The following is a 27,662-nucleotide window of genomic DNA, read 5'->3' on the forward strand; positions in this document are numbered from 1 at the left end:
TTCAAATTCAAATAATTTTATTGCGGTGATTAACCAGCAGAAAACAACTGCATGATTCTCTTAACATCCATGGCAAAAGTTTAATCAGGCGCTTTAATGAGATAGTATGTGAGTGGACCCGCCATTTTAAATATTTAATATGAGTATAACCTTTGACTGGAGAAGAATCTCTGAAAACTCACAACTTCGAGGCTGATTCTTCTGAAAGCCTACCTGAGTAACACAGACATACACAAATCCAGTTTGCTTTGGACTGATGATGTTACATAGTTTGGTAATGAAACATCCACAAGAAAACAGCCAAGCTCAGAGAGCACTGAGGATCCCACATGCTTTGCATATATCCAGAATGAGCGCCCATTTCTTGAATAGAATGATTTTCTGCAAAATAGCGAGAACTGTGGCCATTTATTTTCAGCAATTTGTTAGAGATCTATTCAGAAAAAAAGTTGCCATAAACTGTTAAGGAGTTCAGTTTATCGCTGAAAGTTTTGATGATGCTCCTTTCTTTCCCAAAATTTGTTATTATTTCTCGTTTAAGCTTTCACCTGTTTCACTTTGAAGCCTGGGTCCTGCCATTGACAGAGATTGTTGAAATGGCTCCAATCAATTGTGATTACAGGAAGAAAACATTTATTGCCAAAAATTCAGATCAGTCCATCCCAGTATTTGTCAGAAAGAAAGAAAAAGCACCATGTCTGAATTCAACCAGTCAGGATGGGAAGGGAGGAATCGAGTGCATGACTTAATCCAGCTTCCCATCAGAGCTGAGGATTAATCATGCACCTTCATAGGAAGATCAGCGAGAAAACTATGAAGAGACATAGTAGCTCTCCTCAGGTATCCAAATGGTCATCCTGTACAAGAAGGGACAGGATTATTCAGTGTGGTTCTAAGGGCAGGACCAAAAACAACAGGTTGAAATTAAAAGGAAGTGAATTTTGTTAGACAAAAAGAGATGTTTCTTAGCAGCAAAAGCTGTTCAAGAATAAAAACAGGCAGTGGGGAGGCAGTGAGCTCTCCTTCATTGGAGATGTTTCAAGAGACGCTGGATGGCCATCCATGCAGGATGCAGCCAAGCTAGCTGGGGAACTCTGGCAGTTGAAGTCCACCAGCCTTAAAGTTGCCAAGTTCAGAGATACCTGGAATAGACGGTCTCCTAAGCCACTTCCACCCTTTCTATTCTGTGATTCTATCTTTCTAGAAAATAGCTAGATTAGATTGAGTTATAGGGATTGCACAGAAAAATCAGGGACAACAGAGAAGGCAAGTGGAGTTGGCTGGAATGCTCCCAAGGACAAGAATGAAATTGTCTATTTTCTATCAGCATTCATTGGTTACTGTTTTGTCTTGTCCTAGAAGCTTGTTCAAGATGCATGTGGTTCTGATCTCCGATCTGAACTCCTGTGATGCTGTTGCCACTGATTTGAACTCCACCATCTGGAAGTTAAGAAAAGAATCACCTTTGTTAAAAATCAGGTTAGGTAGAGAAACATCTTACAGGGGTTGTTTGGTTATTTTTTGGGAAGATTTGCTTTTACTCACAGGAAACTGCAGGTGTAGAAGGCCACAGGAATGACTGATTCTGCCTGGCAAATCCAATATCACCTTGGTTGGAGCCATAAAATTGCTGGAAAAAAAATGTTCAGATTAAAAAAGAAAGAAAAATAAATGGATGAGTGTGAATGGGAACTGAAAAGTTGACCATTGACCATTGACTATACACTTATATCATCTCGATGACCCAATTTGAAATGGGTTTTAAAAAAATCAGTTCAAAACTGATTCAATAAAGGAGAATATTCGTAGCTCAGGATTGAAATGAGGGGTCCTTGGTGCTCTCTATCTTGCTTGTTTTCTTGCAGACACTTCATTACCCAAATTAGGTAACAGCATCAGGGCTACTAAGGAGTGCCACTTAATTATGGTTTATTTGATAAACCACAAAGGATTAAGTTCATGCAACATACTAAGTAATCTCACCATTCCACCTCTGCAAGATGTCGCACGCTCTGTTTCAAATTGTGGATGTTCTCATTTAAATCCTCTTGAGATCTCATGTGGAGACCCAAGGATCCCATGAACTCAGATAACCTTATATGTGATTTCAGCCCTTTTTTAAATTTACTTTTTACAGAGGATTGCATTTCCATCAGGGAGGGAACTGGTTTCTTCTGTATCTTTGGGAGACCAGAAAGGGTAGCAAACAATCTTCCTTTTAAAGCTGCTCTTTCAAGAAACACAGCATCCTTCTCACCACCAGCCACTGATCTCACATAGTTCCAAAACTGCTAACTGTCAAATATGATAGCGCTATAGACTGTTTTCCCTGATAAGAGAAAGTCCCACAAAGCTTCAGTTTGACCACCATGGAAACAGGACACTAAACTATGATGCCTGGATCCAACAGGACTCTTAGAATCTCATTGTCAATATTCTGTATCCCTATTTTTGAAAGAAAATGGTGGGGAATCAAATTCATAGAACCCTAGTGGAAGTAAGCAAGAGAGATTCAGAGAAGATCTGTTAAGAATGCTTCTCTCCATATTTTCCTAATCTTCTTCCTGGTATTTCTCATTTACTTACCGGTGGATAATGATGGTATGCAGGATAATTTGGATATATTGGAGAAGCAAATGTATCTGAACGGGGCCGTTGCTTATTACCTGTTTTAAAAGGGGGTGGGGGAAGAGAAAAGGAATTAATACAACCCTCTTGAGAAGTTCTCCCAAATTGTTTGGAGAAGTGAAATTTCTTACTCTTTTCCCAGATGTGTTGACTTCAACATCCCTAATCCTCCCAGCCAGCATGATCAAGAATACCAATTAAAGGTCAGGATCCTTAGTATTAATATTTATAAAGCAGTATTAGTACCACTTTATAAAGCCTTAGTAAGACCACACTTGGAATACTGTATCCAGTTTTGGTCACAATAGTATAAAAAAGATGTTGAACTCTGAAAAGAGTGTAGACAAGAGTAACAGAGATGATTAGGAGTCTGAAGGCTAAAGCATATGAAGAATGGTTGCAGGAATTGGGTATGGCTAATCTAAAGAAAAGAAGGACTAGGGGTGACATGATAGCAGTGTTCCAATATTTAAGAGGCTGACACAAAGAAGAGGGAGTCAAGCTATTCTCCAAAGCACCTGAAGGCAGGACAAGAAGCAATGGATGGAAACTAGTCAAGGAGAGAAGCAATCTGGAACTAAAGAGAAATTTCCTGACAGTGAGAACAATTAACCAGTGGAATGGCTTGCCTTCAGAAGTTGTGGGTGCTCCATCACTGGAGGCTTTTAAGATGACACTGGACACCTATTGGTCTGAAATAGTATAGGGTTTCCTGCTTGAGATGGGATTGGATTAAAAGACATCCTAGGTCTCTTCCAACTCTGTTATTCTGAATCTAACTACTTTTGTAAAGTTATCATAACTCTCCATCTTCCTCCCCATGCTCAACAAACTTTGATTCAGGTATGAGGTGGCAAACTATAACTGAAGTTAGTTTGAATGAGGCCACAGATACACTTAATTTCAGTAGAGATATTCTGGCAACTGCCATGGCCATTACAATCATGGTAACAGAGAGTCAACCAAAGCAAAGATGCTAACAGCTATCCTTTGCTGATAGAGCAGATGTCTGTTTGTATATGCATCCACACCCACAAACACATGGTTATGTATATATAGTCATTTATTCATTCTTCCTGCTATGGAACAAGTTCTGTTATACAAAGAATCTGCAAGCAAGGCCAGAGGTGATAATAGTTCCATGATGGTCTCACTGTGCAGGGGTAGCATGCCTGGTTTCATTCTTAGCTCCAGTGAGCAAAGATGAGTAGATCTCCCCAAACAAGGCAGAAAAAAATACCTCTGAGTGTGGTCCTTTGTGGAGTCTGGACCTCTGACACATGAGGGTTTTCCTGCTCTGTCCCTTCAGCTTTCTTGAAAAAGAAACCATCAGGCTAATTAAAAAGTGATTCCCTGCCCATGTCAGACCCCTAGAGAAAACCTATTCACATTTATGCTTCTTCCTTCAATAGAAGGGACAGCCTCAGCTTCCTTTCCTGGTTCCCAGCCAATGACCATTACTCTTACAGGCTTGGTGTGAGAGCTGTAGTCTTCAAAGGTGTTTTGCAATCATAGCCACCATCTTGGATTAGATCAAATAGGCTTGAAACAGCCCCTGGTATATTGAGCAAAGTTTGATTTTGCCAGCCATTGTATATGATTGAAAAGAGCTTCAGCATATCAGTTTACACATGGGCCCTTTTGGGACATTAGTCACTCACTGTTTTCCATACCAATTCTGATCAAGGGTTTGATCAGAATTGCAGGGTTTCCAGCTTGTCACTAGTTTGAATCTCTGTCTGTCTCTCTCTCTCTCTCTCTCTCTCTCCCTCCCTCCCTCCCTCCCTCCCTTCCCCGCCTCTCTTTTATGAATGACTAGCTCATTCTATTCTACCTGGCATGAATGACTAGCTCATTCTATTCTACCTAGCTCATTCTATTCTACCTAGCTCATTCTATTCTACCTGGCAGATTAAATTAATAATAATATTCTTACATTCCTGTTACACATGCTTTTACTTCGGTGTAGGGTCCCAGAAGACTTGTTCCTTAAAACGACTTTTGGTGGTATAGCTTCTGAAATGGGAAAAAAACAATGATTATACACCCTACTTATCCTTTATTTGTTTTAGCCATGGATTCTTGAATTAATCACAACGGTTGGCTCTATATATCACCTTAAGACAAAAATCATGTCTTAGAAACCACAATAGTTAAAGCCACACAATATGCTAATCTATAAATTGCAGCATTTGGCTCCTCACAGTACATTTAACTATAGCATATTTTAATCATGATTCCATGCACTATCATTGATAAAATCTTTGATTTGTTGGCACCACAATCAATTAAAAAAATACCATGAACTGGCTATAGCAATTATATGCGATTTATAAACCAGAATGGTAGAATTCACACAAAATGACTCAAATTAACCATGATGGCTTGATTCACACATTTTCCTAAGCCAAATCAGAGGAAACTCATTATGATTTTGGGCGATATGTGCGAGGTAACTTGGTATCTTGCAGGCCTAATCAAAAGATTCTTAGATAGTCTTGATTCTGAAATATTAAAGATAAAATGTAACTGGCTTAGTAAAATTTCTTCACATTCACTGGATCATCTTCATGGTTTTCTAAGCTGGCAGCTTCCAGTTCAGTTTTTATTTAAGAAGCAAAGTGCTTTGAATTAAAATGCTAGTCACAACGACTGGATTCACGTATCGAGATAAGCAAGAGTTTCATTCTACTTTACAGATTGCATGAATCTGATCCATTGTACAACTAATTTTCAGGAAATTACACCACTGAAATGATCCTGGGTTCTTCCACATAGGGTTTTCATTGAACAAATGCCCTTTGTTCTACACACAGTTTTGTTTTGGGGTCCAAATATCCCTGTCCTTTATTCATAAGTCATCCTTTTTTCACTAGTACTTCATTTTTTTTATTTTACTGCAGAAAAAAATTGTAGTTAAAAGAGGAAGAGAAGGAGAAATAATTCCAGTGGATCTCTTGACATCAGCTCAAAGAGTTCTGGGCCTTATAGCCCCTTCTTGATTTAGTCCATCAAGAGAAGAACAATACTGCTTCTGGTGGATCTGCACGGTGATGGCGGCTACTTTGTAGCCGTCCTCCTGGGTAAGTGTAATGAACCGCTATGAACAGCAGACATCAGCTGTTCAGCGGTTCAAAATCCCCCTCCCGGGCAAAGGGGGGGGTAGAGGGTTGTCTGAATAGTGGTAGAGCCTCTTATGTACCCCCATTTCTTTTTTGGGGGGGGTGACAGAGTGCTCCCACGGAGTTCAGACTGTCTCCGCTTCCCAGCTGCTTTTGTCCCTAGGGACAAAACAAGCCGTTGCAAACACCTCCGCGTTTAAAGTGATCTGGTGAGTTTTTTTAGAAGCGGACAGAGTTGATTAGAGGATTTATTTTTTTTGCTTTCTTTGACTTTATATGCATTTCAAGTTTAAAGATTTATTTCCATGTTTATATTCTCTCCTTTTATTTTTTACTTTGTGCCGAAAGGGAAAGTAAAATGGCGATCGGCAGACTTTCCGGCGTTTTTTTTTGGGGGGGGGGGAAGTTAGAACGGCGATCGGTTTCTCCTTTTTTTTGCTTTTTTAATGACTGGATGGATTTTAGAAGCATTATTATTCTTGTTGTTTAACTTTTTAGTTTTGTTTTTCGTATTTTTAACAATCTGGCTTTTTGGTGTTTAAGCATTGTTGTTTTTGCTTGACTTTCTCGCTTTGTCTTTTGTATTTTTAAAACGCAGGCTTTTTGATGTTTATTCTCCCCCTTTTCTTTCCTTTTCTTTTTAATGATTGGAATGGATATTTTAACTCCCTTTTTTTTAACTCCCTTTTTTCTTTTTATCATAATGATTCTTCTTTTGAGGGAGTTATGATTTTTTTTTTGAAGGAATTTTTGTAACTTTCAAGAAGGAGTAAGTTTTTTTTTTTTTTTAAGATGGCTCCAAAGCGCCCAGGGACCTCTACAGTTCCTAAATCAATAGTTCCACCCTCTTCTGTGGTCCAGCCAACAATTGTGAAGGATTTGCAAGATATGATGGGAAATGTTATAATTCAAATTAGGGCAGAAATGAAAAAGATTTTAGAGGAAAATAATAAGACTTTGAGGCAAGATATAGCTTTGGCTTTAAAAGGAGTTGCTTCTGTTCTTGAAAAGTTGAATTCCCGTGTGGAAGAAGTAGCTGAAAAAGTGGAATTAATGGAGGGAAAAATTGAAATTATGGAAAAAGAAATGGAAAATGAGATTCTTATGCTTCAATATGGTCAAATGGAATATGCCTTAAGAATAAGAGGCTTGGGAGAGTCTTTGCAAGGAGATCTGAAAGAGATGGTTGCAAAGGACTTTGCCGTGATTTTGAATAAAAGAAAAGAGGAAATATTTAGAGAAATTGAAAAATTATTTAGAGTTAACTCCGTGGTGGCAGTGCAAAAGAACTTGCCAAGAGATGTGGTAATTTATTTTGGAAAAAGATCTTTACGCAATGAAATCATACAAGCTTTTTATAAGAAGAGATTTCAAATTGCTTCACAAGACGTTATAATCTTAAAGGAGATCCCACCCAAAATTTTAAGAAGAAGAAAGGATTTTGTTTTCTTAGCAGATGAACTTAAAAAGAGACGAATCTCGTTTAGATGGGATGTTCCGATTGGAATGGTGGTGAACTACCTGGGGATATGTTATAGACTTAATACTGTTGCTCAAGCAAAAGATTTTTATACTTCGGTCCTGGGGGTATGCTCATCGCCATCTATTAAGTTTAAAGCTTTGGAAGAAAAGAATGTAGAATTACAGTTTGAAGAGCCTATATTCATGAAAATTGGGGAACCTTTGTTTGGGAGGCCTCAACAAGCTCAGGTTGAGGAGCAGAAGATAACTTGTTAGCACACAACTGTAAAGAAAAGCAGCAACAGAAGAAGGTTAAGGAAGCCTCACATTTAGTGGTATCTGAATCTGCTGGAGAAGCAAGATTTATAAAGCCTTTGGAGCAATCTTCAAGGGTGGAATCGTTGTCTGAAGAAATGGAAAATGGGAAATCTCAGCTTGAGGGGTTTCAACAAGCTGAGAGGGGGCAGAGGACAACTTGTGCAACATATAATTGTAAAGACCAACAGAATAAAGATTTTAAGGAATCCTCACAGGTATTGGCTTCGGAGTCGTTGGGAGATTCAGGAATTTTGGAGCAATCTTTAAAGGAAGATCTCAAAGCATTTCTTTCGAGCTTGATAAGGATAAGGATGGAGAATGAAAATTAGAGATTGATAAGGATCGAGAATGAAAATGGACAACTGAGACTGATAATAATAATATTAGTATGATAAGGATGGAGAATGAAAATGGATAATTGAGACTGATAAGGACTGTGTTTTTTGTGGATGGGATTTGCTATTGGTGAAGATTTAAATGTTTAATGTGTTTATTCTTGATGGAGTTTGTTATTGATAAAGATTTAAATGTGCATAAGGGAATTCTAATGTTTTAAGTTTTAAGTAATGTTTAAACTTGTGTTTTAGAGGGAGTTTATAAAGAATGATAATAATATCAGTAATTATTATTATTACTATTTTCAAGATGGAATTTGATTAAATGTGTATAAGGGGATTCTAATGTTTTAAGTTTCAAGTTTTAAGTAATGTTTAAATCTGTGTTTTGGAGGGAGTACAACTTGTTCATGTTAATGTTTTAAGTTTTAACTTGTTTATTCTAATGTTTTAAGTTTCAAGTAATGTTTAAATTTGTGTTTTGGAGGGAGTATAATTTGTTTAACTAAATGTATTTAGATTTATTTATGATTTATATTAGATTTTATATTATAGGTATAGATGTTCAAAGAAAGTTTAGAGTACATTATAATGTGTTTAATGATTTTAATTATTATTTTTTTAGAGAAGATAATCTATTTAATTTAAGGTATTCAGATTTGTTTAGGATTCATATGTGTTTTAAGTTTCTTTTCTTTTCTTTTTGAAATATTTAGGACAAGCCTGTAATCAACTCTGGGAGGCCTAGGGGAGGGTTAGGGAGGTTTGGGGAGATGGGGGAGGGTATGGGAGGGTGGGTTTGGGGAGGGGATTTGTTTTGTAAAATTTAAAAAAAATTTTAATAAAAAAAAAAGAGGAAGAGAAGGAGAAATAATTCCAGTGGATCTCTTGACATCAGCTCAAAGAGTTCTGGGCCTTATAGCCCCTTCTTGATTTAGTCCATCAAGAGAAGAACAATACTGCATTGCTACTTTGAAAAACTGAAAGCAACAGACAAGCTGGCTAGTCATGGTCTCCAATGACATAGACAGAAGCTTGCAAGAGCTCCAAGAAGCAAGTGCTGATGGGCAATCTCTCTCTCTCACACACACACACACACAGACACAAAACAAAAAAATCAAATGCGGGCCTAATCCAAAGCAACCATACTAGGCTACAAAAATCTAAATGTCCACTAGCTGGCAGCAAGGAGCATGAGAATCTCTAGCCATTTGCTGCTATCTAGAGCAGTGGTTCTCAACCTTTTTAATGCCACGACCCCCAACCGGTCGTAAGTCGAGGACTACTCAACCGGTCATAAGTCGAGGACTACTCATCTGGTGCAGCACTGTTTGCAGAATGAGACTTTTGGCGAGCTCAGCAGGGCAGAGACTGCCTGGACAATTCCTATTGGCTTTTGAAAGCCAATAGAATTAAACTCTATTCAAGAGAGTCTATTCTATTGGCTTTCAAAAGCCAATAGAATAAAAGGGAGTAGCACAGCTAAGGAAAAGGAGAAAAAAAAATGGTGGACTGCGTTGTTTGGCGACCCCCGTGAAATGGTCATTTGACCCCAAATGGGGTCCCGACCCACAGGTTGAGAACCACTGATCTAGAGGTTCTACTAATTTTTGCAGCCCAAATCTGTTTTACTAATGAAGAAACTGGCTGGATGCTATCACTGATGACATAAGCAGTTTCTTACAGAACCTCGATTAGTCACTGATGGGCCATTCTGGCAACAAGATGTCTATTGAGCCACAAGAGTCAGCAGTAACTGAGCAATCACTATGGTTCATTAATATTCAGATGTGAAATGAAGAGGCCATTTGGGCAAAGTGGTTGGAAATGCTGAGCAGAGGGAATCTTTCAGGAAACATCTTCCCATTGTCCAATGAAATATGAATTAGAATGCATGCTTGGATTCCAGATCTGTCTTCTATAATGAGAGCTTTTCACTTCAGTTGGACATCACTTCTTGTCATTCCAATTCAGGAAGGCCTGTGAATAATTTAAATTCAAGAGATTGGAAGAGCAAGTGTTCAGGAAGGCTGATGTGGAAATTTCTGAGACTGGCTTATAGTCAAGTTGGATCCTTTTTTGGTTCAGAGGCCAAAAAGAGCATTAGCCTATAGGAACTGCAATGTATGGGGTGGGGGTGAATGATGTATTGATGTCTTCAGAGCTCAGACCAAAATTATTGGTCTATCTTGAGGTAGGAAGGGTTGGGATAAAATTCACTTGGAGGCCAAATGTTGGCCATGCAATCTAGGTTTAGGGGAGAAAGAAGCTACAAAACTTGGAATAATACATGTGGTGGGTTGCTAAATCTTAATCTAGCTAATGAAATAGAAAGAGATGGGACCAAAAATGGAGAAAACAAAGGGGGAATTTCCTTAAGAGCCCTGCTGGTGCAGTGATTAAAGTGCAGTATTGCCAGCAAACTCTGCCCATAGTCTGGAGTTGGATCCTGATGGGGCTCAAGGTTGACTTAGCCTTCCATCCTTCCAAGGTTGGTAAAATGAGGACCCAGATTGTTAGGGACAATATGCAAATAATGTTTTGACATTGTAAACTGCCCAGTGCTGCAAAGTGCCATGGGGTGGTATATAAGCCTAACTGTGGCACAGTGATTAGAATGCAGTATTGCAGACTAACTCTGCTGACTGTCAGCAGTTTGATCCTGACTGACTCAAGGTTGACTCCGCCTTCCATCCTTCCGAGGTTGGTAAAAATGAAGACCCAGATTGTTGTGGGCAATATGCTGATTCTGTAAATTTCTTAGAGAGTGCTTTGTCTAAAGCACAATGAAGTGGTATATAAGTCTAAGTGCTATTGCTAAAAGCTAAGCACTCAGTTTTGATCACTCATGCAAAGATTAAGAAAAAAGGCTTCAGATCAGTTTCCAGTTAATTAACTCCAGAAAAGCAGAAAAGTTGCATGATTCCCCCACCCCACCCCTTTCACATTGCACTTGCCATTTTGCACAGGTGACATTTCTTCTAGGTGGAAAGTTTTAAAATGTTCTTCCAAGCCACAGGTAGAAGAGAATGCTCGGTATTCCTCGGATCTCAAAGGGGTATTACTGGCTCCCTTGGAACTCAGACCTGGAGGGACCTTGGCTTCTGTTATAGAAGAATTCTCTTTCTGCATCTTTCAGAAGTGAAAAAAAAAAAAAAGACAAATTGGCAAGGCAAGAAGAACACCCAGCTAAAGCGATCCTGAATGGAGGCAAGAGGTAAAATCCCTCCAGATTAGGTCCCAGAAGTGCTTTTCCAAAAGACAAATGGACTTTTTGGAGAGAAAAAAAAAACAGTTGCCTTTTGGAAAAACACCTTTGGGACAACCATGACCTGGATGGTTGAGAATCTGCAGACCTCCAGGTTAAGATGGTCCTCAAGTGAGTAATCTAATCTATTTGCTTGCCTTTCTCCTCCCTATCAGTACTCATTTTATTTAAGGAAAGAGAATGTTTAAAAAGAGTCCGCCATTTCCATGAAATTGTCACGGACAGAGGGGGATATGGGATACACCTGCCTTTTGCTATATGATAGGCTAGCTGGCTTCTCAGGCTTCTATTTGATGCCCGGAAATATCCTGAGGAATGCTAAGCAACTAGATGGGGATATAGGACCTGAGGTGGCGTAGCAGTTAGAGTGCAGTACTGCAGGCCACTTTAGCTGACTGTGTTCAGCAGGTCAGCGGTTTAAATCTCACCAGCTCAAGGTTGACTCAGCCTTCCATCCTTCCGGGGTAGGTAAAATGAGGACCCAGATTGTTGGGGGCAATGTGTACTGGTGTACACCGCTTAGAGAGTGCTTGCACTTAAAGCGGTATATAAGTCTCATAAATAAATAAATAAATATTTTTAAGACTGGGAGGTGGACAGTTAGGGAGGCTTTTAGAAAGATGGAAAGAGGTGGCTTAAGCAACAGAAACCACTGCCACTTCCAATTGACAGGTAGCCCTCAACTTTACGACCACTATTGCACCCAAAATTTATGTTGCTAAGTGAGAAATTTGTTAAGTGAGTTTTGCCCCCTTTTACAACTTTTCTTGCCACATTTGTTAAGTGAATGACTGCAGCTGTTAAATCAGTGACATGGTTGTTAAGTGAATCTGATTTGCAAAAGGTGATCACATGACCCCAGGACACGGCAATCGTCATACATGTAAGTCAGTTGTCAAGCATCCGAATGTAAATCACCTGATGATGGGGATGCTGCAAGCGTCATAAGTCTGAAAAATGGTCATATGTCAGTTTTTCAATGCTGTTGCAAGTAGAGGACTAACTGTATTTATTTGCTTTTTGTTTCTGTCTCTGTGTCTTTCTCTCACATACACATGCTCTCTCTCTCTCTCTCTCTCTCTCTCTCTCTCTCTCTCTGTATTTCTATGAGAGAGAGAGAGAGAGAGAGAGAGAGAGAGAGAGAGAGAGAGAGAGAAATTACAAAGAAGAAAAAAATATATAAAAGCATAGTTAAACAAACATCATAAAATACATAAAGCTCCTGGTCCCTAACGCCATTTATCGAAGCAATTATGTCAGTCTCTGTACCGGCTCTATCATATTCCCATTGGTAAAAGTATGTCTTTACGGCCTTGTGAAAACTATCACAAAAACTGTAAAACAGCCCCAAGAGAAATGTCAAAGCAAACCTTGATCCGCCTAAGAATAAGACCGAAAAATGAAGGTGGGATGTTGCAGGGATTTTTTTTTTTTTTAAATACAGACCCAAGAATGAGGAGATCAGCTTTACTCTGAAATCCAAAGCATGGATTTTAGAGCCCAGAATTGCAAATGGATTGTAAAGAATTTAAGAAATGAATAGGGGAGTATTTGTACATTGCTAATTCATTTTAAAAGGTAAACCCTATACCATTTCAGACTAATGGTTGTCCGGTTTCTTCTTAAAAACTTCCAGTGTTGGAGCACTCACAACTTCTGGAGGCAGGTTGTTCCACTGATTATTTCCAACTGTCAGGAAATTTCTCCTTAGTTCTAGGTTGCTTCTCTCCTTGATTAGCTTCCATCCGTTGCTTCTTGTCCTGCCAGTCAGATGCTTTGGAGAATAGCTTGACTTCCTCTTCTTTGGGGCAGCCCCTGAGATATTGGAACACTGCTATCATGTCACCCCTCATCTTTCTCTTCATTAAACTAGACATACCCAATTCTAGACATACCCGTTCCTTATATGTTTTAGCCTCCAGTCCCCTAATCATCTTTGTTGCTTTTCTCTGTACTCTTTCTAGAGTCTCAACATATTTTTTACATTGTGGTGACCAAAAATGGATGCAATATTCCAAATGTGGCCTTACCAAGGAATTGTAAAGTGGTATAAACACTTCACGTGATCTTGATTCTATCCCTCTGTAAATGCAGCCTAGCACTGTGTTGGCTTTTTTGGCAGCTGCAGCATACTGCTGGCTCATATATAAGTGATTGTCCACTAGGACTCCGAGATCCCTCTCATAGTTACTACTTAGATGCTTGGCAATTGACTCTTATTTATGATGGCTGCAGTGTCCTGGTGTCAGGTGATCCCCTTTTGTGACCTTCTGATCAGCAAAGCCAATGGGGGAGCCACTTTCACTTAACAACGGTATTGCTGATTTAACAACTGCAAGGAGTCACTGAACAACTATGGCACGAAAGGTAGTAAAACAGGGCAAAACCTCACTTAACAAATGGCTGGCTCAGCCACAGAAATTTTGGAGTTAATTGTGGTCGTAAATTGAGGATTAGCTGCATTTTGTGCATGTGAGACAGAACCGGTAGTGGGATTCAGCCAGTTCGCACCACTTCAGCAGAACCGGTAGCTAATTTTTTGTTGCCCAAGCCCAGAATGGACTTCTGGAAGCGGCATCCACACAGAGAACGGGTTGTTCACATATCTGAACTCCGTGACTGGACAGCACTATTACTTATGTAGCAAAATTACCATCCAGGAAATATAATGGCATTAGGAAAAAAAAAAAAAATAGGACCAGGTTTGCATGGAAATACTTTGAACAGCAAAAGTGGAGCGCTGCTGTCCTCTGGGGGCTTATCACAAGAATGCATTTTGTAAAATTTATTCTTTACCAAAATATCTTGGACTTCACGAACAGCAGGCCTGATTTTCCACTTGTAACAGCAATGCACGTCTTCCATTTCTTGGCTGCAGTCTGAGAAACGGGGGGAAAAAAAAAACAAGAATGAGAAGAGGACCAAGGGAGACATTCATGCCTTTCTTCACCTCCCTCAATCTATGTTCAGATCAGAGATGATGCTCATGAAAGAATGGCTTAAAAACATGACCAATTTGGATAAGGAGACCCTAGTTAGGCTGACAGATTTTGAGGTTGTTAATAAGGTAAAATATCTGGGGGTTACTTTATCTGCTTCTAATGCAAAACTGTATAAAAATAATTATGAAAGGCTGTGGGTTAAAATACAAAAGGATTTGGAAAATTGGAAGAAGCTGCAATTATCCCTACTGGGGAAAATTGCAGTGATTAAAATGAATGTTTTGCCAAAGTTTCTCTTCTTATTTCAAATGATACCTATCTTAAAGAATGAGGCTAATTTAAATGAATGGCAGAAAGGTATTAATAAATTTATTTGGGCAGGGAAAAAGTAAAACTTAAAATTATACAAGATATTCGTGAGAGAGGTGGACTCAAGGTGCCGAACTTGAAATTGTATTGTGAGGCTGTAAAGGCATCATAATACAGTAAAGAAACTATATTAATGTTAAACTTAATCACAGCGGCTAGGTTGTTAGTAGGGCAATGTTGGAAGAAGGAATCTTTGCCTACCTTGCAAGAATGGTTTCTTAAAGTTTCCTACTTAGCGGAAATGGCAAAGATTTCGGCTTTCTTGAAAGATCAATCGCAAGAGAAGTATCTCTTGGTATGGAAAAAATGGATAAACTTTATACAATATAAGTATGATATAAATAAATATTATTTAGCTTTTGAATAATTTATATTTAAAGTTTAAGATATTTTTTATATTTTCTTTTTTTCTTGTTTCTTCTTTTTCTCTTTCTGTTTTTTAAATATTGGTGTTAAAGTATTTTATAATTTGTTTAATTATTGTAATCAAACTTGTATATGGTTTATTTGTGGTTAAATTTTTTTTTTTTAATTTTAATTAAGCCTATATTCAGCTCTGGGAAGGTCGGGGGAGGGTTGGGTTGGGTGGGGAGGGTTGGGGGAAGGGAACTTTTTTGTAAAATTTTAAAAATTTTCAATAAAAAAAAGAATGGCTTCAAAGAATAATAAAATAATTAGTTCATTTAGTGACCGTTCAAAGTTACAACACTGAGGAAAGTGACTTATGACCTTTTTTCACACTTACAACCATTGCTGCATTCTCATGGTCACATGATCAAAATTCAGAGGCTTGGCAATTGACTCATATTAATGATGGTTGCTGGCTCCCGGGGTCATGTGATCAGCTTTTGTGACCTTCCAACTAGCAAAGTCAATTGGGAAGCCTGATTCACTTAACAACTGTGTTACTAACTTAACAGCTGCAGTGATTCACTTAACAATTGTGGCAAGAAAGTTTGTAAAACGGGCCAAAACTCACTTAACAACTGTCTTGTTTAGCAACAGAATTTTTGGGCTCAATTGTGTTCGTAACTTAAGAGGACTATCTGTAATAAAAAGCTAGAGAAATACTGGAAGTCTGTCCATCAATGGGCACATAGACATAAACAACATCTACATACTGTACAAAAGAGACCATCAACAAGCCAAAAACTAAACATATGAAAACACCTCCTCACCAGCAATCAACACCCAGATGAGCATAGATTAACACTAAGATTAACATCAGACCAACAATCAAGAAGTAAACAATAGCCCAATCAAGGAACCGCCAACCAAGCCAATAGTAAACATCCCAACCAAATAACCTCTAAGACCACCCCCACCAACCTTGACGGAGCAAGCCAGCAGAATATAAAGTCAGAGCAAACCCCACTCCCCACTAGCACTGATGATGTTAACTAGTTCGATTAATGAAATGTCTGCAAGAAATCAACTAATCCCAGAGAGCACCAAGGACCCCTCATGACATCAAATTACCAAGGATGAAAGGACAGTTCAGTGTTTGGAGAAGAGCAAACATTGCACATGAGGCCATCTGGGCATGTGAAATGTGATATACATATATACATACGTATACGTACACACACACACACACACACACACACACACACACACAGCCTTGCTTACTAATCTCTTCAGTCCTAGTTCAACTCTTCCACCACTATGCTCTCCTAGTTCTGCATATTAAAGGCCCACTTTGGGGATTACAGACCTAGAAATGGGGGCCCCTTATCACCAGATCCCTGGTAACCCCAAACATGTCCTTCTCCCCCAAGGTCCCCAAACCAACAACCTATTGCTGCTAAAATGTATCATGAGCTTCAATAGCCTTCACCTGTGAAGGAGACCCCCATGTTTCCTACTAAAATCAGGAAAAATTCAAATACTGTCCCACTTCTGTGGTTCTGAGCCCTCTCCACTCTGCATCTTGATGCCACCTATCATGGCCCTTTTTTACAAATGGTATGGACTCCCAGCTACTGTGAGCCCTACCAGGTAGACCAAATAGGAAACATAAATAGATAAGATAATTCACTTTTAGAGTAAAACTACATTAACAGAACATTGCAAGTCTGAAAATACAATTGTCCACATCATTTTTACACCTAGGAATGTTCTGAGTCTCTGACTCCACACAGTTTATAGCTTTGGGTTATGCTGTCTCTTATTTGACCATTTCCTAGACAGCATCTCTTTGCTCCATCCTCCAAGGTCTTTCCCACATGCCACAAAGAAAAGGGGGTCAACCAATTTTTCAAAGCACCAGAAGGCAAGACAGGAAGCAATGGATGGAAACCAATCAAGAGAGAATCAACCTAGAAATAAGGAGAAATCTCCTCACTGTGAGAACAATTACCCAGTGGAAAGGGTTGCCTTCAGAAGCTGTGGGTACTTCATTACCAGAGGTTTTTTGATGATGATGATGATGATGATGATGATGATGACGATGACAACGACGATGACAACAACAAGAAGAACAACAACCCCCTGCTCAGGCAGGAAACCCTATACCATTTCAGACAAATGATTGTCCAGTCTCTTCTTAAAAACTCCCAGTGTTGGAGCATTCACAACTTTTGTTGCTCTTCTCTATACTCTTTCTAAAATTGGATAGCCATTTGTCCAGAATCGTATAGGTCTCCTGCTTGTGCAGGGAATTAGACTAGAAGAACTCTGAGGTCCGTTCCAACTGTGTTATTCTGCTATTCTGCTATTCTACTATTTGACAATTTGGCTATTTGGTTATTCAACTCTTCGGCTGTTCAGCTATTCTGTTATTCATTACAGCTACCGAGATGCAGTCTACTTTAATGATGAACCCAAGCCAAAGTCCAGCAAAGGGAAAGATGGTGGGCATATATCTCTTATTGAGTGTCCTGTCCCTTCTTAATAAGGGGTGTTTCTTGGATTATGTGGGATGGCAGCCACCATGCATCTGACTTACCCCAGAAGCTCGGCCTTTGGCCCTTCTCATTAGACCAACATCTTCTCATAAGATCAATCAAGTTTCCCAGCTTAAACACTTGATCGACTTGCTTCTCCAGATCTTCCGTCCGTGGCCTTTGACCTCGGGGGATATGCATCTTGATCATGGAACTCATGTTGGCATGGTGGAGATCTGGGCAGGGAATGGAAATGGAAACTGTTAATGGTATTTTTTTTAAAGGGGCACCATATAAGCTCTGCTGATCAGGCATCCATACAAGCTCATTAAACAACAGGAACAATGGACAAGAAGAATGGACAAAAGAAATGGGAGAGTGGAAATGAAAGGAAAAGAAATATTTCTTGTTGAGCATCACTCTTCCCTCTGTCAATTCTCTCTATATCTTTTTACTTGTGCAGTCTGGGGTGATATTTCTTCAGGGAAGGTCAAAAAACTCAAGAAAGTAGCTATAAACATGCAATGCTCCTCAGAAAATTTAAAACAGTATAGGTCATGCTACCAGCATAAACCAATCTAATCATTATTCCTTCCTTTATGTCACAGAATTGTAGTTTTGGGTGAGGAAAACCAGGAAATCAAACAAAACTCCCAACAAATTATTATTCTGAATATTCTTTTGAGGATTCTATGGGAGCTTAAGTGAAATTAAGCAAACATAAGTTTGCAGATCATGAATATGCTTTGCTGTCCTTTCCTTTCAGACAAGAATTACCAGTGGGTGAGGCTAAAGGGCACTGCACACCAAAACAACAAGACAAAAAGATAGTTCCCCTCACACCCCCATGCCATCACCTCTGCTGAACACCTAATTCCCACAGCACTGTCTTAGGCCTAAAGATATTTACCATGCAGTAGGCTGTATGGCTATTATCTTTCTCACCTTTCTCATCTTCTCATCTTTCCTACTATCTTCTCCTATTGGTATCTTATGATTTATAATTTATTGTTTGTATCTGATAATTAATGGTTATAACTATGATTTATGACCTATCACCTTGTTGTTTGTATGTACACTGAGAACTTATGAACTGGAGATAAATTCCTTGTGTGTCCAATCACACTTGGCCAAGAAAGAATTCTATTCTGTTCTGTTCCGTTTCGTCCCACTCTACTCTACTCTACTCTACTCTACTCTACTCTACTCTACTCTACTCTACTCTACTCTACTCTACTCTACTCTACTCTACTCTACTCTACTCTACTCTATTCTATTTAAAACCCATTTTTAAAAACTTGAATTAAAGAAAACATGGTTGCTTCCCACATCCAATAGCTTTCCCCTTCTGTCACATTAAATATTCAAATATGTCGGCAATTTTTAAAAGGGCTTGGTTGCCATACCTGAGATGCTATATTTTTGTGGATCTCAATTCTAAGTAATCTTGTTCAGCCAAGTCAGAGTGTCTGCTTTTTTCCTTTCGTTGTTGGACAAATTGGGTAACATGAATGCTAGTTCTGATAATCATGCTTTAATGGCATGTGAGAATGACTTTGGGAGACAGGGAAGAGACACTATGAAGGGAACAATCAGATAAGAGGAGGAGGAGCCCTTGCTGCATAACATACTATCAGATTTGGAAGATTTGGTTACTGTAGCCTTACAATAAAGCAGAAATAGCCATCTGGTCTCTTTTCCGTCTGATCTACCTGGGAAAGATAGTAATAGTAATAGTAGTAAAGTTGGAAGGGACCTTGGAGGTCATCTAGTCCAACCCCCTGCTCTGGCAGGAAACCCTACACCATTTCGGACAAATGGCTGTCCAGTCTCTTCTTAAAAACTTCCAGTGTTGGAGCATTTACTGCTTCTGGAGGCAGGCTGTTCCACTTATTAATTGTTCTCACTGTCAGGAAGTTTCTCCTTAGTTCTAGGTTGCTTCTCTCCTTGATTAGTTTCCACCCATTGCTTCTTGTCCTGCCTTCAGGTGCTTTGGAAAATAGCTTAATTCCCTCTTCTTTATGGCAGCCCCTGAGATATTGGAATACTGCTATTATGTCCCCCCTTGTCCTTCTCTTCGTTAAACTAGACATAATACATGTGAAATCTTGGGCAAGCAGAAAGCAAAGCAAAGAATGACTTACTGTGGTAAGGCTCTTGACTGCTTAACACTGACCACATCAGGATGCCATAACTGAAAGTAAAAGGAAGTAGATCAGATTTCCTGGTGGTCTCCCATCCAAGAATTACATCTGACCGCATGTAGCCCATTCAGGTTGCCTAGGTGTTCTTTTATCTATTAGTTGAACTTCAAATTCAGCCAAAAGGATAGAAGGAAATAGAATAGTGGGCTGATCATAAAATGAAAAACTCCAAGTTATGGAAAGCCACTTTTAGGCAAATAAAAGGGAGAGCCATGAATAGATATCAGAATCCCCAGCTAGATCTTCTGCTTTCAAATGAAAATCAATTCCAAACCAACTTTAGCTCCAAGATGTGCACATGGATTTAGCATCCCTTATTGGAGCCTAGAGGCAACCCAGCTCACCTGTAGACATCCGTGCTGCGGGCTGGCTTGTAATTGAAATCAGAAAAGGATTCAGGAGGCATAAACTCCAGTGTCCCACCACAGGTGCTTTCTTCCCCAGAACTGGGGTTATATTGCTGAGTAGTTCCTCGCCTGAACTTGGATAAACCAAAATCCGACACCTGAGCCAGAAATGAGGATGGAACATAAGCAGTGGTTAACAAATGCCATGCATACGGGTTACAAACAAAGTTAAATCATAATCACACAGGTTAGTAAATAGAACAGTCTTCTATTTTTCTCCAGCCTTCTGCTGATTTAAAAGCTACAGATGTACATTTTCAATCAACATAATACTAGCGAGTGACTAAATGAAGAACGCTGGTACATATTTACTGAATTTATATTCTGCCTTTTCTTCAAGAGTCCAAGGCAGCAGACATGGTACTTTTTTTTCCCCTGTAGTCTTTGCAAATTACACCCCTACAAGGTAGGCTGATGTCCCAAACAGTAACCTTTGTCTTTTACTCACTCTTTCAAAGACAGCAAAGTCCACATTTTGGACAGAGAGGACCACTGGTTTGAAAGAGGAGTCAAAGAGGCCATCTGTGTCAAAACTGAACAGCCCTCTCTCAACAGAGGGGGAGGGATATGACATCATCTATCTCCAGTCTACAACACAGTCCTTTCAGCAATTCCAAGAAGTCTCCACACCCATTTGCACTACCCAGGTGACCCTGAGGAACCAGATAAACCTCCAATGACTCTCTAAAAAGAATGCAAATGACCAGCTGTCTGCAGAGATTATAAATCCTTCCATTCCCCACCATCCAGTCAGAGCTGAAGAAGCTTCTTAGATGAGAAGAGAAACATCTTCAAAGAAAAACAAGAAAGTCCATTTGCCTTGTAAAAAAAGCATATTTGGGACAACTATGATCTGGATGACTGAGAATCTCCACAGACATTTAAGTAGGGTGATTTGAGAGAGGTGGTTCAGAGGAACATTGTCAGGCTCCAAACACCAAGAAGAAGTTACTTTTAAGCAGTTTCCCTTATTATTCCTCAGTTGCAAAGTTCCAAAGTAAAGCAACTCCTTGCATCATTAAAGGAGGAACTATCCTGACCTACTTTCTCCCAACCAAACTATCTAAATTTTGCTGTTTTTTGGTCCTGTGAAATGCAGCCCCTCCTTGCTGGAAATCCAGACTACATTCCACACAAGCATCCATAGTTGAGGGTAGACTTGAACCAGAGTATCAAGGGGGGGGGGAGAGTAAAAATGACAAAAAGATGGTGGTGTGTCATTACGACACAAGCTCTGAACATCTTTACATGCATTGGGATGTCACATGTATGTACAAAACAAAAGGTGGTTGTTTCACAATGGTGGAATGCTGCTTTTGTCATTTCAATAAAAGCATAGCATCCTGTGGACAGCTCTACTTGATGGTCATCTCTCTAGAATATTGTAGTAATAGATTCTTAAACTAGGACAGAGATCTCCAACCTGTCCGGTTTTGCAGACTGGTGGGTGGGGGGAAGAGTGGATGGTTCCACATGAGTCCTAAAGATGCTTTTTTCACAAGGCAACTAGACTTTCTTATTTTTCTTTGAAGACTTTCATTTCTCATCCAAGAAGCTGAAGAGCTGAAGAAGCTTCTTGAGTGAGAAGTGAAACGTCTTCAAAGGAAAACAAGAAAATCCAGTTGCCTCCTGAAAAAGCATCTTTGGGACAACTGTGATCTGGATGACTGAGAATCTCCATGAATGTTCTATATGAGTGGCCAGCAAGTGCTCCATTTGTGTAAGAGGCAGGCACACTTCCTTGGCCAAGGGGCTGGGGACCACTGAACTAGGAAGTGGGCTGGACCAGAGGAATTCCAAATACTCCTCAAATCTTGACACTGTGAAATTCTGGGGGAGCCAAGAACTTTAGAAATGGGAAAACTCACCCGGACATGCAGTTCCCCATCAAGTAAGACATTGCTAGGCTTAAGATCCAGATGTAACAATGGAGGACTGAGATTGTGCAAGAAATTCATCCCCAGGGCTACCTCATACAGAATGCGGAAACGCAGGGCCCAAGGCATGGTGGGGACCTGACACATTAAGTGGGACAAGTTGCCGTTCTCCATGTATTCCATCACCAAGCCCAAGCTGGGCACTGTGGCTGACATCAAGGTAGCATCTGTCTGTATTTTGCCTACGAAGAGGCCAAAGAGTCGTAGGATGTAGGTGAAGCGGGCTTTGTCCATGGCACGGGCTTCATTCAAGAGTTCCTCTCGAGTGAAGGAAGTATTCCTGCAGGAAGTATAGGAATTTCAGTTCTGATTTCAATTCTGTTGGAGGATTATTGTGGGTGCAATGAAAGCAAGGTGATGTTAAGGAATAGCAGAGTTGGTCTGGGGGAAGGGAGTTATTAATTGAGGACTTGCAGAAAAGTTTTCAAGATTGAAAGCACCCTCCAGTATAAGCCAGGTCAAGAAGCAAGTACATTAGTGATTCCAATAATACTATTTGTTGTAGGTCAGTAGTATAACAGAAACTTGAAAACTCTCCAAGTTTTTCTCTGTCCCATTTTAGTAGTAATCGAAATCAAATTGGGGTTATTTTGAGCTTTTTTTCCCCTCATACTCCCTTCATTCCCAGGCCTTACATCTTTTCTGTAAGGCCTCCTGTAAAGGTTTGGTCCTTCCTTATCCCTTTAATGGCTTACTCATCCCTATACTGTATTCCCTTACAGTACATGAGATGGGGTTCATAAAAAAGTAATAATCAAGATCCCAGATTGGCATGGGAAACTTGGGGTTCTGATTGCTCTGATCTCTGATAGGATCTATTACTTGGAAACTGTCCTCTTTGGATGCCTCTTGAGGAGGCATCTACATCAAGGGATACTCTACAATTATCAAATTGCCCTCATGTCCTATATTTAATCACTTCCCCCATTGTCCCTTTCAAATTTACAATATGGGAACAATGTTTGAAGATCTCTAGGGCCATATCAAAGGTTCTGAAGTCCACATATGATTGTGGGAGCTACAGATTATATATTTTTGTCAGGCAAGAAAAAGAGGAGATCTAACTTTCACTTTGCACTCAAACAACTTTCAAACAACCACTATTACCGGTTCAGAAACTTGATTGCAACATCGGTCCCCCACTCTTTGTGCCGAGCTCGGAAAATGTCCCCAAAAGATCCTCGACCAATGAAGAAGAAGTTCTTCAGGTGCTCCTCACTGATCTTCTCATAGAATTCATTGGTAACAGCCATTCTTCTTAAACCTTCATCAGCCAGCAATGGTTGTGCCTCAGTAGTCCCACATGTTAAAGGCTGTTTTCAAGAGACAGGAAGATAAAAATGTAGCTTCTTTGGAACTGAATAAGACTATGATAGGCTTTGGAGTGCTATGCTGGGGATCACACTCCAACTGGGCCAGGAGAAGAATGTAGTCAGGGCCAGGGCAAACATAACCTCAGATTTAATGGAATGCATTTTTACATTCAGTTAAAATCAAAGTAAAAAATAGCTGTGATTTTTCATCATATGTTCTCCCCCTTCTCCAAACCACACAATTCATGTTGGAAGGGATTTGGGGATCACACCTGAGGCTATTGGGGCTTACACCAAGACCAGATGTTCCCAGTTGAACATCTCTGATCTAGGTGCAAAACAGAGAACAAGGACATGATGGTTTTGGCCATGTCCCAGCCTAATATTGTCCAAAAATGCTGGGATTGGAACTTTCTGAATTCCTAGTCACTCTGCTCACTGGGGGATTCTGGAAGTTAACGTTTTAGTGTATCTAGAAGATGGCAGATTGAGGCAGGCTGCTATAAAGCTAAACAACTTTCATATTATGGAAAGTCACCCCCCCCCCAGAGAAGGAAATATTAAAAGGGCAGAAAAATATATTTCCTCAAAGGATCTTAAAGAGGCAGAAAAGCATGCCCAGTTTTTTTTCTTAATATCCCCAAATCTCCCTCCCCCAAGCAGAAACCAGCTCTGTAGAAATGCAGGTGTAAACCATTCAGGAAGGTTGAAGCTAGAAGATTAAGAAGACAAAGACACCTAAAATCTACATACCCCACCCAAACTCTAAGATAGGACATAATAGGATTAAACCACAGAGGCCAAAGGGGCACACTCAGGTCAAAGTTCATGCCACAACCACAACTCCAAACAAAAGGCTCAAGAAGGTATAAAAACTCACTCCCTACATGTGCTCTTTTCTCTTTTCTTCCAGAGCCATCTTTCTGTCTGGCTCTCCTCTTCAATAAACTGCAACCTTCTTTCTAAAGCAGTCACCATGTTGTTTATTCCTGGCTTGGGCTGAACCATGGTGAAGTCTTTTCCTTCAACAATATAAAGAATGGTGGCTGGAATTGGGTATGTCTAGTTTAATGAAAAGACAGACTAGGGGTGACATGATAGCAGTGTTCCAATATCTCAGGGAATACCATAAAGAAGAGGGAGTCAAGCTATTCTCCAAAGCCCCTGAAGGCAGGACAAGAAGCAATGGATGGAAACTAAACAAAGAGAGAAGCAACCTAGAACTAAGGAGAAACTTCCTGACAGTTAGAACAATTAACCAGTGGAACAACCTGCCTCCAGAAATTGTGAATGCTCCAACACTGGAAGTTGTTAGGAAGAGATAGGACAACCATTTGTCTGAAATGTATAGGGTTTCCTTCCTGAGCAGGGGGTTGGACTAAATGACCTCCAAGATTCCTTCCAACTGTTGTTGTTCTTATTATTATTATTATTGTTGTTGTTGTTGTTGTTGTTATTCCAATGAAAGAACATTGCCAATCTTGCCACTAAATAATAGACTTTCCATTGTCCAAAGCATTAGTTCTACTTCTTCTAAACCAGTGTCCTCCAAATTGGCCCTTCTAGATGGGGATGATAAGAAAAGCTCAGCATTTTCATTCATTCATTTATATCCCACCTTAATTAGTTTCACAAATAATTGAAGGCAGTGAACATATCCACCACACCTGTCAAGTGCCAGAGAAATCAGAAGATCCAGGCAGTTCAAATGGGCATAAAGATTTATTGCAAGCTTAAGCTCTCTACAAGAATCTGAACTACCAACAGCCAAAGCAAATTGGCGGTAGATAAGAGTCAAAGGAATTCATGGTAGGCTAGATTTAGATCTCTTATGGGCATGAAGGGATTCATGACTGATGACACCCTTCCCTCAGGCTCAGGCTAGTCATCTCCTACAATACCTTTCTTCTCCTATTTCCCCCAGTTCCTCAGTTGGTCTGAGAGAGAATGACTGGCCCATGATCACCCAGCTGAATAAGGTGGGACTTGAACTCATGTCTCCTGCTTTCTAGCCTGGTGCCTTACCCTCTAGACCAAACTGGTTCTCAATTTTAAGAGGTATCAATTAAGGGAAACCCCATTTCCATCATAACATCAGCATTTGGAATTTCTGGGAGGTTATTGGAACAGGAGGCTATACTTTAAGGTGACCAACCGTCCTCCTTTAGGGAGGACAGTCCTCCTTTTGTAAGTTCTGTCCTCCCTCAAAAAGTGTCCTCCTACATGTCCTAATCCTTGAAGACTAATCTGCAGGGCTTTTTTTTCTCATAGAATGCTCAGAATGGCATTCCAGCACCTTTTTTTGATGTTTTTTTTTTTTCAACTTTTGCATGAGCTGTGCTACTCCCCCTATTGGCTTTCGAAAGCCAATAGGAATTGCTGCTGAGTGCGCCAAATTCCTGCTGAGCGCGGCCAGCAAACTTTGCACATGGAAGTTGTTTGCAGTGAAAGCAAATTGGTAGGAACTTTGCACCCCTCCCTGCTACCTAACTACAGCATCTCCTAATTAGTCCGGAAGATACCTGGAGGAGACTGGAGTGGCGACACCACGGTAAGTTTCTCTTGATCTTTGGCCCTGGTAGGGCAATAATGGCTGCGGGCACAAGAGGCAGGGGCAGAGGGGCTGCTGTGGGCAGGGGTGTGAGGGGTGGTGGCGGCCAGCTGCCCCCCGTGCTGTGGGAGCCGTGGGGCCCACTCTACACGGGGCTACGCAGGATGGGCGGTGGTGCTGGCGGGGCGGCTGCAGGCAGGATGTGTCGATGGCGGGCTGCCCCTCAGGGCCGGAGCCGGTGCAGCTGGTGCTTTGGGAGCTGTGGGGCCCACTCTGCATTTATCATATTATAGTGTATTCTGTATTATTGTTGCAATGAATAAAATGTTTCTTTTATGTATGATATTTTTTTTTCTTCAATTTATTTGTGTCCTCCTTTTCATTGTAAAAAAGTTGGTCACCTTGTATACTTGCACTATAGCTAAGTTGCGCCTCCATGACAGAACTATTCCCAGGGCTTGCTGGTCGAGTTAAAATGGCACCTCTGAGATGCCTGGCACAGATCATACATTCTAGTCCTGCTATTGGGAATATAAAGATCTACCACTCAGAAACAGTTACCTAAGGGAGAAGATTTCTTGTGTGCTAAAACAGAATCTCATTATTTTAATTTTATCACAAAATATTGAATGATATGTTTTGGTTCCCCAAGTATCTACAAAATGTTGTTTATTCCTGCCCTGGAATTTGGAGTTACTTCTGCAATAACAAGCCTTTTTTTGCCTAGTGATAAAACAGAATGTGATTTGCTTATGGCTTAGCATATTATTCATGCTAAATAATTGTGGGTCATTTAGTAAATCAGGGATCAGCAACGTGGTAAACCGAGGCATTCTTAAAGTAACAACTTAAAACCAAATAAAAATCTTGTAAGATGTTAGGGTTGCCTAATAATAATTCAGCCTTTAAACACACACACGCATGCACAGAGAGAGAGAGAGAGGGAAAGAGGGGGAGAGGGAGGGGGAGAGGGAGGGAGGGAGGGAGGGAGAGAGAGAGAGAGAGAGAGAGAGAGAGAGAGAGAGAGAGAGAGAGAGAGAGAGAGAGAGAGAGAGAGAGAGAGAGATTTGGTGCATCCATTCTATCACACAAAACTGCACAATTGTTATCTCAACCTGAAGAAGTTGCTGAACTTTGCCTGGGAAACATGATTCTGGAGTGGATAGATTCTTATTTTAAATATGCTCAACTCGGTAAAGAAGCCAAGTTCAATTACTACAAATATTAATAGGATTAATACAGGCACCCAAAGTGAAAGATAAGTATCATCTGAACTAAGAAGTCCATCTTATTAAAGATCTTGAGAACCTTTCAGAGAACCTATCTAATCAGGGCAAATTTGATAGAAACAAACATTTACATTTTGGAAAAGCCATATTTGGGATCAGAGATATTAGTGTGTTACTCCTTGCCTCCTCAATCCCACCTGCTGATAGTTTTGGTGGAATGTTCACTACACATCTTTTAGACTCCCTGCATAGTATACAAGGCACCACCCACTTGTTCTCCTTTACTTCCTACTGGCCCAATGGGCCAGTGAAATGAAATTGGGGTGGGGTGGGTCAGACAAGAGGACTGGAGTGAAAGGGCAGGAGATTCCCCCAGCTGACTTCCTCCCACTATGGGAAACTGTAGACTGACGTGAACCCCACCGCACTGAGGGTAACCACTAGACTAGCTAAGGTTGTCCAAAAGTCACTCATTTTGATACTCTTCAACACGGTGGACAGAATGGACCTTTTGGCTGGGATGAGAGACCCAATGCGTGGAGAAGGTTCACTTCTCTTCCTTTTTTGGACTGCCCACCCAGAACACTCCCTAAGCTTGTGTACCTTTTTCTGTCCTTGTCGACTGCTTTCTGGCTGGAGAGGTCTAATTTCAGGCCTTCACCGACATCTCTGGCTTAATTCCTCTTCTCTTCC

The 27,662-nt window shown here is 40.2% G+C and overlaps 1 protein-coding gene across 1 annotated transcript; it reads right to left on the reverse strand.

The window, feature by feature from the left end:
* Positions 1-27,662, reverse strand: LOC120314856 (receptor-interacting serine/threonine-protein kinase 3-like). The gene is made up of 13 exons (XM_039358367.1): positions 27,573-27,662; positions 22,984-23,189; positions 21,808-22,156; positions 19,877-20,037; positions 19,473-19,522; positions 17,391-17,564; positions 13,929-14,011; positions 10,822-10,996; positions 4,565-4,644; positions 3,869-3,941; positions 2,587-2,666; positions 1,546-1,630; positions 1-1,440 (listed from the first exon to the last, which is right to left on the reverse strand). The coding sequence occupies exons 2-13, from the start codon at positions 23,127-23,129 to the stop codon at positions 1,331-1,333; spliced, it is 1,566 nt and encodes a 521-aa protein (XP_039214301.1). The 5' UTR covers positions 23,130-23,189; positions 27,573-27,662; the 3' UTR covers positions 1-1,330.

The sequence above is a fragment of the Crotalus tigris genome, unplaced genomic scaffold (genome assembly GCF_016545835.1).
Source record: "Crotalus tigris isolate CLP2741 ecotype Arizona unplaced genomic scaffold, ASM1654583v1 scf7180000019011.417310, whole genome shotgun sequence".
NCBI lineage: Eukaryota > Metazoa > Chordata > Lepidosauria > Squamata > Viperidae > Crotalus > Crotalus tigris.

Coding starts and splice junctions, on each gene's coding strand:
- LOC120314856 (XM_039358367.1), bottom strand. CDS start 23,129: ATGGCTGTTACCAATGAATTCTATGAGAAGATCAGTGAGGAGCACCTG. Junction 20,038..21,807: donor ATGGGGAACTGCATGTCCGG/GTGAGTTTTCCC, acceptor TTTCTGGCTCAG/GTGTCGGATTTTGGTTTATC. Junction 17,565..19,472: donor CAGTCAAGAGCCTTACCACA/GTAAGTCATTCT, acceptor TTCCCTGCCCAG/ATCTCCACCATGCCAACATG.